This window comes from Zalophus californianus, chromosome 17, assembly GCF_009762305.2.
Source record: "Zalophus californianus isolate mZalCal1 chromosome 17, mZalCal1.pri.v2, whole genome shotgun sequence".
In the NCBI taxonomy this organism is placed as follows: domain Eukaryota; kingdom Metazoa; phylum Chordata; class Mammalia; order Carnivora; family Otariidae; genus Zalophus; species Zalophus californianus.
The window spans coordinates 46,000,737-46,015,117 of NC_045611.1; the positions used below are offsets into that span (position 1 = coordinate 46,000,737).

At 54.9% G+C, this 14,381-nt stretch overlaps 1 protein-coding gene across 1 annotated transcript; it reads left to right on the forward strand.

Annotated features, from left to right (window-relative positions):
- The first annotated feature begins 1,026 nt into the window (after window positions 1-1,026).
- On the forward strand, window positions 1,027-13,337 carry KCNK6 (potassium two pore domain channel subfamily K member 6). The gene is made up of 3 exons (XM_027620001.2): window positions 1,027-2,060; window positions 8,458-8,853; window positions 8,973-13,337. Exons 1-3 carry the CDS (start codon window positions 1,739-1,741, stop codon window positions 9,194-9,196), a joined length of 942 nt encoding a protein of 313 aa, XP_027475802.1. The 5' UTR covers window positions 1,027-1,738; the 3' UTR covers window positions 9,197-13,337.
- The last annotated feature ends 1,044 nt before the right edge of the window (window positions 13,338-14,381 follow it).

Sequence of the window (14,381 nt, forward strand, 5' to 3'; positions counted from 1 at the left end):
TCGAACAGTGCCTCTGTGTCTACAGGGCCTGACATATTGTAAGCCTTTGATCACTGGCAGCTGCCGTTGCTGTTTGTATTATCAAGTGTCTCTTCCTGTGGGTTGTCAGCCTCAAGTTGGGCTTTGCCCCTGGAACTGTCGCAGCTTCATAAATAGAACCAGCTGGGGTGTGTCTGAGCTGGGCCCCAAGCCCCACTCCTCTGCCATTCTGATGTGGTTGGGATTCCTGGCTGCCCTCCAATGGCCGTTAGAGTGTTGAGTTACCGCTGGAGGGGTATATGGAGAAAAACAGGGAACAGGGAGGACCCCCCCCCCCAAATAGAGGTGTGTACTGTGGTTCTGCTAGGAAGAGAGACCCCGGCTCACTCCTATTCTCCCTTAATGTCTCAGCTCAGACATCGCTTTCCTCAGGAAGCTCTCTTGACCTCCCGAAGCTGGATCAATTATCTCCTCTGCGTTCCTGGGGGCTCCATCCACAGTCCTTTTGGTGTCCCCCATCCCGGCTCCAGTCACTCTGTCTGTGCTTCCCTCATCTCACCCCTGACCCTCTGGGCTGCCACTCTGGGTGTCCCCCCCACCGTCCCCTGTGGCCAAGGTCTAGAACTTGGAAGTGCTGGGAGTCCCCCATGGGCTAGGTCTAGAACTGTCTGGGTCACAGCTGTGTCCCCACCAAAGGGCCAGACACAAAGTGGGCGCTGAGCAGACATTGGAGCTAAGGATTCCCACTCTGTCCGTGAGGGACAGAGGACACCTGACTCTGTGGTGTCCCTTGTTGTGAATTATTATCATTATTATTTTTATTTAAATTCAAGTTAGTTAACATACAGTGTATTATGAATTTAGGGGTAGAACTTAGTAATTCCCAGTGCTCATTCCATCAAGTGCCCTCCTTAACACCCATCACCCAGTTACCCCATCCCTTCACCCACCTCCCCTCCAGCAACCTTCACTTTGTTCTGTAGAGTTAAGAGTAGTCTCTGAATGATTTTTTTTTTTAAAGATGTATTTATTTTAGAAAGAGAGAATGTGTGCGCCTGTGAGTAGGGGGAAGGGCGGGGGGAGAGAGTCTTCACGCGGACTCCGGCTGAGTGGAGTCCAACCCAGGTGGATCCCACAACCCACGAGATCACTTGAGCGCAAACCAAGAGTCCTGCGCGCCCAACCCACTGAGCCACCCAGGCGCCCCCCTCCTTGTGAATTATACAGGCGTCCCCTCCGGGCGGGAGCACCCCCACTCCAGAACGCAGGACTGGGCGAACGGAGCAAGGACCGGATTTCAGTTTGTCCCCTTGACCGCCCCCGCCACGCGCCCCGATGCAGTGCACAATCGTCGTGATGGCCCCGGGGAGTTGGGGAGCGACTTCTCGGTCTGCCAGAGGACAAGAGTTCAGATTTTCTCTAACATAGGGAGCCGAGACTCCTGGGAGGACCAGAGGGAAGGAATGGAAGGAATGGAGGAACTCCCCACCCCTTCCATCCTCTTTGGTGTCCCGGGTCCGTGACCGCGGGGCTCCGCCCTCCCCGCACTCAATACCTGGCGCGGGGGCGTGCCTCAGTTTACCGGAGGCGGGGCGTTCGCCCCCTCCCCGCCCTTCCCCCTTCCCCTCTTCCTCTTCGGGGCGCTGGCAGCAGCACCTCGAGCACTGCCGGAACTGAGCTTGGGCTCCGGGCGGCCGGGAGGCGGGGGCCACGTCAGCGGGGCGGCGGGGGCGGTGGAGAGCAGGTCGCGGCGGGCGCCATGCGGCCGGGGGCACTCCTGGCGGGCGCCCTGGCCGCGTACGCCGTCTACCTGGTGCTGGGCGCGCTGCTGGTGGCGCGGCTGGAGCGGCCGCACGAAGCTCGCCTCCGGGCCGAGCTGGAGACGCTGCGCGAGGAGCTGCTGCGGCGCAGCCCGTGCGTGGCCGCCCCCGCCCTGGACGCCTTCGTGGAGCGGGTGCTGGCGGCCGGACGGCTGGGGCGCGCCGCGCTCGCCAACGCTTCGGGGCCCGCCAACGCCTCGGACCCCGCCTGGGACTTTGCCTCGGCGCTCTTCTTCGCCAGCACGCTGGTCACCACCGTGGGTACGTGAGCGCCGCCCCACCTGGGGACCCCGGAGTCATCGCGAAACACTCTTATCCCGGCGGACCGCCCGCCAGGCCGCTCTGGGTCTAGGATCTGCTGGAAAACCCCCAACGAGTACCGGCCCCCCTTTGGGGAACCCCCCCATCCAAGCCCTTCCTCCCAGCAGGAATGCCCCAACCCGGTTCCCTCCGGGACTAGGGCGCCCTCAGAGTACCTTCCAGGGAGCGTTTGGGACCCCATTCCTCTGCCTGAACCCCCTTGGAGACCTGTGCCCGTCCAGTCCCCTCCGGGCCTTAGACTACTTTCAGAGACCTCCCGCGAAGACCTGGGACCCACCCCTCCGGAGACCCTCGCCCCCTCTGGACCCGGACCTCAGGCAGGCAGGGACCTCTGCCCTTCTCTCTGGGCTGAGACCGCCATTCCCTCCAGAAGGTCTCCTGAGTCTCCAGATATGTCCTGCGGGGATGCCCCTTGGGAAGTCCTACCCCCCCCCCCCCCCCCCCCGCCTCCTCCTGACCCTGGTGCCCCAGTGAGGACACTGAATCTCCACACTCTCTCAGGGCACCATCACTAAAGACTTTACTGCCAGTACAGATCCCTCAGCAAGGACCTGGGGCCCCGATGGGTGACTTCCACCCCTCTGGACCTAGACCACTGCCCAGCAAGGGCCCCCCATCCTCCTCCAGACCAAGGACCAACCAAGAACCACCCTTCATCCTCATATTCCGAAGCAGGTAGCCCCATACTCCCCAGCATGTAGCCCTGACTGCAGACACAGAACCCCTCCATCTTGACATCTCCCCTGTAATGGGAGCCTTCAAGACAGGAGGTTCCTCCCAACAGGACCATCCCCATTCCCTCTGAACCTGGGGCTTCCAAGTCAGCAGCTCCCAACGGTGGATGTGTGAGAGGGACCCACCGTGGAGGCAGCTAGAGCACCGTCCAGGAAGGACCACTGACTTTTCTACCAGAAGCCCCTCAGCCGGGACTTCCACCTCTCCAGTCCCAGAACCAGCTCCAGCAAAACTTCTAGCACGTTCCACAAACCAGGGACTTCTCCATGGAGGCCTCTTTGAACCCAAGAACCCCTAGATGAGACTCTCACCACTCTCTGGACCCTGGCACCCCTCAGTAGGAGCCCCAGAACCACCTGGACCTTCTATTAGAAGGGACCCCAGCACCCTCCGCACACACACTGTCGATGAGAGCAGAATCCCGCTTCACACCCCCCACCCCACAGGATGCCAGCCCAGAGACTCTGCTCTCTGCACCCGCTACCCCTGTCGTGAGACCCCCTGCCCACCCTGGATTTCCTACGAATGGGAATCTCCTGGGGCCTGACACCCCTCCTATCTTCTCCAGACCCACAAGTGGGACCTCCATCTCCACCCCAACACTATTCCCCTTGGCTTTGGACACGAAATTCTCCCCTCTGTCGAGGACACTCCAGACCCTCAGCACCCTGGAACCCTTCCCAGTCCCCACTCGTGACCGCTTTCCACCCTTCACACTCTCAGCCAGGACCGGGGACACCTGCCCCCTCCCAACATCCCTTTAGCATTATCTACCCCCATCACGTCCCCTCAAGCATCCGGGGGCTCAGAAGCCCCCTCGCCTGAGGATTCCCCTACCAATCCCATTCATGATCCACAAGATGCCCCCCACCCATGCCTGCCTCCTCCTTCCTCGGGACTCAGGACCTCAGCCCCAAACCAGGATCCATTTCGAACCAGGACACTGGCCTCCGATTTCAGATTACTGACTCCCCTTCTCTGAACAACCCCCTCCACCAAGTGGAACTGACCCCTCCCCCCAGCCCAACCCTGAAAGTCCCTTCCTGCTTCAGCGCCCAGACCTGGAAAAATTCCTTTGTCATCATGTTCTGCTGGTCCTCCCACTGCCCTTCCCAAGCCCCCAAACTTCCTCTTCACCTCTACTGGGGATCTGGACTGGGGGAGGGGGCTGGGACCGGCCCCGACTCTTAACTCCCCCTCCTGCCAGAAGTAGCAGGTGGCCACCGAGCTTTCAGTGCCCCATTATGTGGACAGGCAGCGGGGGGCTGGATGCTTCTCGCAGACTCTGTTCTACCCAGCTGGCCCGGCCGGCCCGACCTGCTCCTGGGCTTCACTGGGTCACGTCAGTGTCTCCCTCTGCCTCCTTCCGGATCCTGGCTTCTGAGAAGTCATCCCAGCCAGGACAGGTGCAGAAGCCAATCTCAAGGCAGGCACGTCCTGGGTTTGGCTTTCTGCTCAGCTGCTACTCCTCTGGGCCTCGGAGTCCTCCCTCATCTGGAAACGGAGATCGTTAACAGTCCCCACATCACAATAACAATGAAACCTGTAGAGGACTTTGCGCCTACGGCCTTTAACCCGGTCAGCACACTGGCCTTTCAAGGCAGGAGCCATTCACGGCCCTGTTTTTTCAGCAACAGACACCGAAGCCCAGAGAGGTTGGACCATTTGCCCAAGACCACACAGCTAGGGAGGTGTAGAGGCCTCAGAGTACCGTGCTTTGAACCAGTACCCCACGCTAGGCTTGCACAAAGAAGGGTGATACGCATGTGTAGTGTGGAAGAAGAGTTTATTCTGACGCTTGTTAAAAATGATAAGTTCTTACAGTAGGGGAGAGAGACCGACCTCAACTCCGAACATAGCGAAGGCAGCTGGAGATTTAGAGCCGAGGGTGGCGTGAGGGGTCACTGGATAGAAAGATGACTAAGAGCTGACACCAAGGGGAGGGGGATTCTTACCGTAGTGGCTTAGGACCCCTGCTAAAGCTGGGCCTGGTCAAGACAGGAGCGCAGAGGAACCCAACTGACGTTTGGTCAAGGAGGGAGTCCTTGTCGGTGGAAAGTGCTGGTAATAACAGGTTTACGGAGACTGGCTTGTCATTATTGTTGGTGAAGCTGGGAGCCCTGAGTGTATCGAGAGAAGCAGAAACCCAGACGTGATTCAGAGAGACCTCTCCCACAGCGTCCCTGGTTTTGTCATAGGCCCACGTCTTCTGAGGAAGGCCTGGGGCCCAGACTCCATCCCGGCAGCCGTGCTGCAGATGAGGCCTTGGTGGAGGGGTTGGCCCACCCGGAACCGGGAATCCGGAGAGGGGAAGTGAGCATTACAGTCACGCCAACTCTTTCCATGCCCTTGCTCGGTGCTATACCCTGTCCCAACCAGGGAGGGTTACTGCAGTCGTACTTGAGGAAGGGGTTTTCATGAGCCCAGTTGTCGGTACTCGGGGCAAACTGAGGCTCAGAGAGGAGAAGGTTCGCAGCCAAGGTCATGCAGGGAATCCATGGCAAAGCCCTGCCCGGGACTCAGCTCTTAGAGGTAGTCAGTGAAGGCTCACAGCCTTCGTTCTATGCGAACTCTGTGGTTTTCCGTTTATAAGGTTTTCATGTCGTTTGCAAACCTGTCATTTCAGCTGGGCTGCCGGAGTTTCTCCATCCAAATCCCTGTGATTAATGAGGGCTGGAGCCATAAGTGATAAATCTCACAGAACAGTTGCTTAAATTGATGAAAGTTTATTTCTTGCTCACATTCAAGAGCAAGACCAGAATGGTGCTGCATGGTCAGAGACCCTTGTGCTCCTCTGTGCAATTTCCATTCACAAGGTCACCTCGTGGTCCAAGGTGGCTGCTCAAGTCCAGCCTTCATGTTTGTGTTCCAGCCAGCAGGAGGAGGGAGGAAAGAAAGGGGATAGATCCCCATCTTTTTTTTTTTTTTAGATTTCATTTACTTGAGAGAGAGAATGAGCGGGGGGAGAGGGGGAGAGGGGCAGAGGGAGAGAGAGAGAAGCAGACTCCCCGCTGAGCAGGGAGCCCAACTCGGGGCTCTATGCGGGGCTCAATCCCAGGACTCCGAGATCATGATCTGAGCTGAAGGCAGATGCCCAGCCAACTGAGCCACCCAGGCGCCCTGGCATCCTCCTCTTTTTAAGGAAAATTTCTAGAAGTTGCTTGCTTCTATCATGTATAACTCATTGACCAGAAATTATTCCAGAGTCATGCCTAGCTGCAAGGGAGGAGGGAATATCTTTATTCTAGGTATCCAGCAAAACCCAGAGGATTCTTTTTTACCCCAATTTTTAAAAATTGTAGTAACATATACATAACAAAATTTACCATCTTAACCATTTTTGTGTGTACAGTTTAGTGGTATTAAGTACATTCATACTGTTATACAACCATCACCACCATCCATCTCCAGAACTCTTTTCATCTTTCAAAACTGAAACTATAGGGGTGCCTGGCTCATTCGGTGAAGCGTGCGATTCTTTCTCTCAGGGTTGTGAGTTCAAGCTCCACGTTGGGCGTAGAGCTTCCTTAAATAAAGAAAAAAAAATGGGGCGTCTGGGTGGTTCAGTCGGTTAAGCATCAGACTCTTTTTTTTTTTTAAGATTTTATTTATTTATTTGAGAGAGAGAGAGAATGAGAGATAGAGAGCATGAGAGGGAAGAGGGTCAGAGGGAGAAGCAGACTCCCTGCTGAGCAGGGAGCCCGATGCGGGCCTGGATCCCGGGACTCCAGGATCATGACCTGAGCCGAAGGCAGTCGCTTAACCAACTGAGCCACCCAGGCGCCCAGCATCAGACTCTTGATTTTGGCTCAGGTCATGATCTCAGGGTCATGAGGTCGAGCCCTGTGTCTGGCTCCACTGGGCTTGGAGTCTGCTTGGGATTTTCTCTCTCCCTCTGCCCCTCCTCCCCCCAGTCATGTGTGCACTCTATCTCTAAAAAAAGTGAGAGCGAGAAAGAAAAAACTGAAACTATACCCATCAAACAGTATCTCCCCATTCCCCACTCTCCGCACGCAGCCCCTGATAACCACCATTCTACTTTTCTACTTCCTGTTTCTATTTCTATGAACTTGCCTACTCTAAGTACCTCAGACACGTGGAATCATGCAATATTTGTCTTTCTGTGACTAGCTTGTTTCACTCAGCATAATGCCCTCAGGATTCATGCGTGCTGTAGCATGTGTCAGAATTTGCTTTTTCCGGCTAAATAATATCCCACTATATGTATATCCTGCCTTCGGTTTACCAGTCTTCTGCTGACGGACACTTGGGTGGCTTCCATCTTTTGCCTGTTGTGAACAATGCTACCATGAACATGGGTATCTCTTCAAGCCCTGGCTTCTAGTTCTTTTAAGACCCTCACAGGTGAATGCCTGCCCGTGTGTGCAGTTTCTACATTTTCTTATTGATCACAGGGCTGAACCTGTGGTCATTTTGGCATGACAGTTTACTGTCAACATAAACCAGGGCCCTTACCACTCCACTTATATCTCTGACCCTTTGGTTTAATTTATTTGTGGGGAAAAAAAAGGAGAGAGATTTTAAATTACACATTGCCAAAACAGGCCACCCCCGTGTCCCCAACACCTGAACTCCCCTGTATTCTCATTCTGTTTGCAGTGCCCACACCCACACCGACCTTCCCTGCGTTCCTGCAGTCCACCAGGAGCCCAGTGGGGCTTGTCACACCCATTTTAGAGAAAGGGACACGGAGGTTCTGAGCTAAGTGGAGAGCCGGCACCCTTCATTCATTATTTTGACTATCGATCAAGTGCCCACTCTGGGCCAGATGCTGGGGCTACAGCAGTGACCCAAACAGACAGAAGCCTCTCCCATCCTGCAGCTGTACCCTAGTCAGGAGAGGGACACCGACCAAATAAGTAAACCACATGGTTTACCAGAAGGGGTCGAAGTGCTATGAAAACAAACAAACAAACAAACAAAAAAGACAGCTGGGTCAGAGGGTGTAACAATTTAATAAGGGAGTGAGGGAAGTCCCCACTGAAAAACTGACATTTGGGCAGGGAACCAGCCCTGGGGGGAGAGCTTTCCGGGAGGCAAGGAACCGTCCGTGCAAAGGTCCTGAGGTGGGAGCACGCTGCCCTGTTGGATCGCGCAGGGCCTTGTGGGTCATGATGAGGACTTTGAATGGGATGGAGCCACAGAGGGGCTCGAACTGTGGGAGGATCATGACCTTACTCAGGTGTCCGTAGGGTCCCTCTGGCTGTGTGCAGGGGTGAGGCGGGGGGCGGGGTGGGGGAAAAGGGAGACCGGTGAGGGAGGAGGCTCCTGCGTTAGATAGGCCCGGGGTGGGGCCGTGGGGCTGGGGTGGGGTGAAGGGAGCGGCTTTAGGAGCTACATGAACTTCGAGCCAACAGGATTCACTGGCAGGCGGAACGCGGGCGTGAGTCACGGATGACAAGGCTCGCGGCCTGCGCGGTGGAGGGACGGAGGTGTCATCCCTGAAGATGAGAGGCTGTGGGACGGGCGGGTTCCAGGGTGCAATTAACTGTTGTTTAGGGTGGCCACAGACCCCCCCCCCCCCGCGCGCCCCGGGGGAGGTGCCAGGCGGCCGCGGCAGGACCTCCCCTTGCTCCTGCAGGCTACGGGTACACAACGCCGCTGACCGATGCAGGCAAGGCCTTTTCCATTGCCTTTGCGCTCCTGGGCGTGCCGGCCACCATGCTGCTGCTGACCTCTGCGGCCCAGCGCCTGTCGCTGCTGCTGACCCACGCTCCCCTCTCCTGGCTGACCTCGCGCTGGGGCTGGGACCTCCGGCGGGCGGCTCGCTGGCACCTGGTGGCCCTGCTGGGCGGCGTCGTGACCGTCTGCTTCCTGGTGCCGGCTGCTGTCTTTGCCCACCTGGAGGAGGCCTGGAGCTTCCTGGATGCCTTCTACTTCTGCTTCATCTCCCTGTCCACCATCGGCCTGGGGGACTATGTGCCCGGAGAGGCCCCCGGCCAGCCCTACCGGGCCCTCTACAAGGTGCTGGTCACAGGTGAGCGGGGTGGTGGCCGGCCGGGGACCAACGGCGGGGCGGGCACAGCCTTACCCTGGAGGGTCTCGGGGTGTGTGTGTGTCCGAGCTCACCCATCGCCCCTCCACCGTCCTCCGCAGCCTACCTCTTCCTGGGCCTGGTCGTCATGATGCTCGTGCTGCAGAGTTTCCGCCGCGTGTCTGACCTTCACGGCCTCACGGAGCTCATCCTGTTGCCCAATCCGTGTCCTGCCAGCTTCAGCGAGGCTGACGATGATCGGGTGGACATTGTGGGCCCCCAGCCAGAACCGCACCAGCAGCTTGCCGCTGACTCCCACCCCGACTACGCCTCCATCCCCAGGTAGCTGGGGCGGGTGCCCTGAGGCCGGCGGGAGCTGGCCTGCCTCTGAGGGGCCCCCGTGACCGGAGCTGCGATCCTGGACCGTCCTCGAGCACAGGCCCGTGTTTGCGGGGTTCGCGAGGCATTGCCATCAGCTGTCCGTCCTTTGTTGTACCTGTCCCAGGCCATGCCACTGCCCTGTTCTTCCCCCCCATGCCCCTTCTCTCACTCTCCCCACTCTGGGCTCTCTGGCTTTCCCTCTCTCTCTGCGTCTCATTCTTTCACTGACTCCATCTGCCTTTCCCTCAGCCTCTCCACCCGCCCATTCTAGCAGGCTCTGGGCTCAGAGCTCATTTCCGGCAGCCGGAAATGGGTCACTATACTTTGGGCAAGTGGCTGCCCCTGGCTGGGCTTTGATCTCCTCATCTGTCAAATGGAAAGAATATACTCACTCAACCAAAACTCCCTCCTTGCGCCGGCCTCAGGCTGGGCAGCGCAAGGGACACAGTGGTGGTTGAGGTGGCCCTGGGCCCGGCTCTCGTGGGTTCCCGGTCCAGCGAGGAGGACAGACCTGTCCCCACACGGCAGCAGCCCAGGATAGACAGCACTTTAGGGGAGGAGGCAGAGAGGTCAGTGGTGTGTTCGAGAAAGCACAGGCAGAGGGGGCAGGGCTGAGGTGGAGGGGGCACAGGTGCAGGACTGTGCCCAGTCCAGCCTGCAAGGTCAGGGAGGGCTTCCTGGACGAAGGGACAACAGCTCAGGGGAAGAAGGTAGACCTGACTTGTTTTTCTCAAGTGTCTCTAGGGAGCGAGATCCGCATGGAGAGCCCGGGGCATAGGCCTGTGGGACAGAACCCTCTGCAGCAGCCTGGCAGGCAGGAAGCTGAGACAGGACCCAGCCTGGATCCAGATGGCACGATGGCCCTGTCCTGAGCCGGGACACCATTGTAACAGCTCTCCCCATTTCCCGAGGACTAATTGCATAAGGTACGCTGGACTCTGGAGCCAGCCTGCTTGGGCTTAGATCCCAGCTCAGCTGCGTCCTGCCTCTGTCCTCGGGCAGTCACTTCACCTCTGTGATTCTGAGTTTCGTCATCTGTAAAATGGCCATAATAACAGTAGTTACTTCAAAGATGATGTCACAGAGCCGGCCGTGTTATTCTGCGATGCTTTCTTTGGCCAGGGCCAGGTCCTGTTCTGGGTAGTTTACATAAAAGGAGGATAACATCCTCACCCTTTTTCACAGATGAGGAAACTGAGGCACGAGGTCTCAGACACAGAGCTAGGAGGTGACTGGTTTTCTGCTTACTGCCCCCCCCCCCCCAGATTTGCCTCCTCTCCAGATGGTACGTCAGAAATAGTGCTTGCTGCCACGGGCCCTGTGGAAGTTACAGAAGGGATGGGGCATTTGAGGCGGACCTTGATAACACTGAGGAAGAAAGGGCGCAGGAGGCACTCCAGGCAGAAGGAACTGTGTGTGCCTGGAGGTAGGAAAGCCTGTCAATGTCAGCTTCTGGCAAGTGGTTTATTGTGATTGGAATACTGGGGTGAAGGGGGGAAGGAAGGTGGAGCGGTGGACATGGGTGCATCTTAAGTGTCCTTAAATGACCAGTTGGGGAACTTGGCCTCTTTCTTGAAGGCACCAGAGAGCCATGGAAGGATTTTGAGCAGGAGACGGCTGTGGTCAGGTTTGGGCTTTAGCTGCTGTGTGGAGGTAGACCAGAGGGGGAGACTGAGGCTGGGTGCACAGGGGAGGCTGGTGCAGGAACAGAACAGGAGATGATGGGGCTGGGCAGGGCCGAGGGAACGGAAGAGGGACAGTGGAGGTCATGCTCAGAAGGCCAAGTGGACAGGCCCTGTGTAGGCCTTACACTCTTGGGAGAGAGAAGGCTGGGGAAAGGCGCAAGGATGGTTGGCTGCCCTTGAGACAGGGACCTGGGAGGAACAAACAGGTCTGAGGGGAAACACTGAGGCTTGTTTGGAACACGGTGGGTGTGAGGGGCTAAAGGGATATCCAGAAGAAGGCGTCAGAAGGCCTCAGGGTGTGGTTGAGGCTGGAGACAGGAGGGGGAACCAAGGCCACATGAGTAGGTGTGGCAGCCCTGGGTTGGAGGAAGAGAGAACACCAGCCTTGAGAAGTCAGCTTTTTTAAAAATTTAATTTAATTTTATTATGTTATGTTCTGTTAATCACCATACATTACATCATTAGTTTTTGATGTAGTGTTCCCTGATTCATTGTTGAGAAGTCAGCTTTAGGGTATTTATATATCTATACAGTAAGGAAACACTTGTGATGAGCACTGGGTGTTATATGGAAGTGATGAATCACTAAATTCTACTCCTGAAACTAATATTACACTATATGTTAACTGACTAAAATTTAAATAAAAATTTAAATAAAAACTTGAAACATTAAAAAAATAATAAGGAAAGATTTGGGCTGCAAGTAACAAGATCCTGAGTGGCGCTGGCTGAAACAATATGATTGTGTATTGCCCGTCACCCGAGTTGGGGAGAGCTCTGGGCAAGAGACAATCCACAGCTCCAGGAGGGTCTTGTGGCCTGAGGTCCCCAATCTCTTTATTCTGCCACCTTCAGCTGAAGGCTTGGCTCCACATGGGCTCTCCTCATGGCCCCAGAGTGACTGCCACAGGACCAGGCATCACAACCGGACATGATCATTTTCAGTGCAAGAAGGAGGGGGGCATCTCTTCCCATATTGTCTCTTTGGAAGCAAGGAAATCTTTCCCCTTCCTTCCTCCTCCATCTCATTGGGCAAAATTGGCTCACATGTCCATCCTGAACCAATCCTTGGCCAGAGTGATGGAGCCATCATGATTAACTTGGATTCCTCAGAATTCCCCCTGCCACCTGGAATTGAGGCTGAGACTGAGATTTTGGTTTGGAGGCTGGTGAATGTGTGAACAAAACTGGACTTCTATTAGAAAGTCAGGAGAGGGAGAATGGACAGACATTGATTAGCTAAGCAGTTAGGGTCATCATGTAGTTGTGCAGGTCAGGAACTACATAGGGGGATGTCTGGCCGGCAGGGTGGAAACAAACAAGGGCTGAAGTTCAAGGCTGAAAATCACCCAAAGGGGCTTCTTTTTCTAGTTAACATAAAGGCTCCATATGGCAAGCAGTGACCTTTCAACCGGTGTCCTCATACCAGATAGAAGAGCTTACAAAGGAGACAGAAAAGGAGTTCCATAGAGGAGTAGGAAAACCAAGAGGGTAGGGAGAATCAGTAAGAGATGAGAGAATGTTAAGGAGAATTCACCATTGTCAAATCATGCTAAAAAGTCACACAAGATTGTTTTAATAACAGTGATAAGAAAACACTTACATAGGATTTACTACGTGCCAGACACTGTTCCAAGCTCTCGATAGGTAATTTATTTGACCCTCTCAGCAACTCTATTAAGTACCTTTTCTATAGTTTACAGTCGAGGAAAGGCCCAGAGAGGTTAAATAACTTGCCCAAGGTCACAGAGGAGGTGCAGAACTGAGATCTGAGATCTGAGCAAAGTTTTCTTTGGTCACCTTGTCCCACAGAAGCTCAGAAACTGCTGTCTAGCTCTTTGTTAGCCTTCCAGCCTTCCTGGCTCCTCATGGTCAACCTCGCTGGCTGGGGGAGACGGTCGCTCCTCACCTTGCAGGAGGTGCCTGTGTGATCTGGCTTCTGCTCCTCACTGCTCTTTCCAGATTCTTCCGGAAAAAGAAACCAAGCCCTGTTTAATTCATGGTGGTGGGGGCGGGGAGTGAAGGCTAAAAATTCAAAAGGTACAGAAGAGTGTACAGTGGAAAGTCCAGCACTCAGCCTGTGACTGATTTCTCAGGTCTTCCAGGCAAATATCAGCAATATGTGTGTGCATATTTGTGTCATTTATTTTTTCCTTCACTCTGCTCGAGTGCTATCAAGTATGGCAAGGTGGTTACAATCACAGACACTAGAGGCCAAGTCCCTGGGTATAAGTCTGAACTCTGTCACTCCCAAGCTCTGTGGCTTTGGGCAAGTGACTTCACCTCCCTGTGCCTGAGTTTGCTAATCTGTAAAATGGGTTGATTACAGCACCTACCTCGTGGACTTGTTCGAGAATTTAGCAACTTAACATCTGTAAAACTCTTAGACCAATGTCTGGTACTCAATAAATTGTTGACTGATTATTTCTGTACCTTGCTTTTTAATATTATATAAGATATATGAAGATATACAACTTTTTAAAAAGATTTTTTTATTCATTTGAGGGAGAGAGAGTGGGGGAGCATGACCTGGGGGAGGGTCAGAGGGAGAGGGAGAAGCAGACTCCCAGCTGAGCAGGGAGCCCAACGTGGGGCTCGATCCCAGGACCCTGGGATCGTGATCTGAGCCAAAGACCGACGCTTGACCGACTGAGCCACCCAGGCGCCCCTGGATATACAATTTTTATATACTTTTCCTAGTACTATTCTCATTTCTGCACCTTGCTTTTATCACCACCCGGTAAAATTAGGAGATCATTCCAGAGACACACAAGTAGGTCTCATAACCTTTTTATGCCTGCCATGCCTCTTGTAGGACACACATCCCATAAATTATTTCAGCGTCTCACTAATGGGCACGTGGGTGGTTGCCAGTCTTTTGCTGGTGTAAATGCTGCTGCAAGGTGTGCCTTGAACATCAAGATCTAACCGAGAAACCCCCTGCCCCCTCACCCCCCGTAGGGCTGAATTCCTGGGGGGGGGGCTGCCATGAGGACACCGAAGTCTCTCTGACTCTGTTCTTGAGTCTAGAAGGGCTCAGGTACATAGCTGGTGAGTTTCTTCCCTCATATGAAGTCACCCCTCCATGGCCTGTGGGGCTGGACTGGGCTGGGAGGGGGGCGGGGGGGCATAGACTTCCATCAACCCACTTACATAGAATATCTACTCTGTGCTGTGTTGGACAGAGTTGGGAACAGTGATGGAGAAAGCTCTAGGCCTTGCCCTCATGGAGCCTGTGATTCAGTGGGAAGCAGTCACAGTCTAGTGTGTTCAGAGGAGGGATGGGACTGGTCATATCTTACAGACAAGACCCCAGGTAAGGAAAGTGGTCAGCCAGTGACAAAGTAGGGAGTAGTGTTCCAAAGGGTGTTACTGCATGGACACAGTGTGGAGGAGAGAGGGAACAATCCTGATCAAGGGTATGCGAGTCCCTCCGTGAGACTGGGCTGTAGACTACACAGGTCTA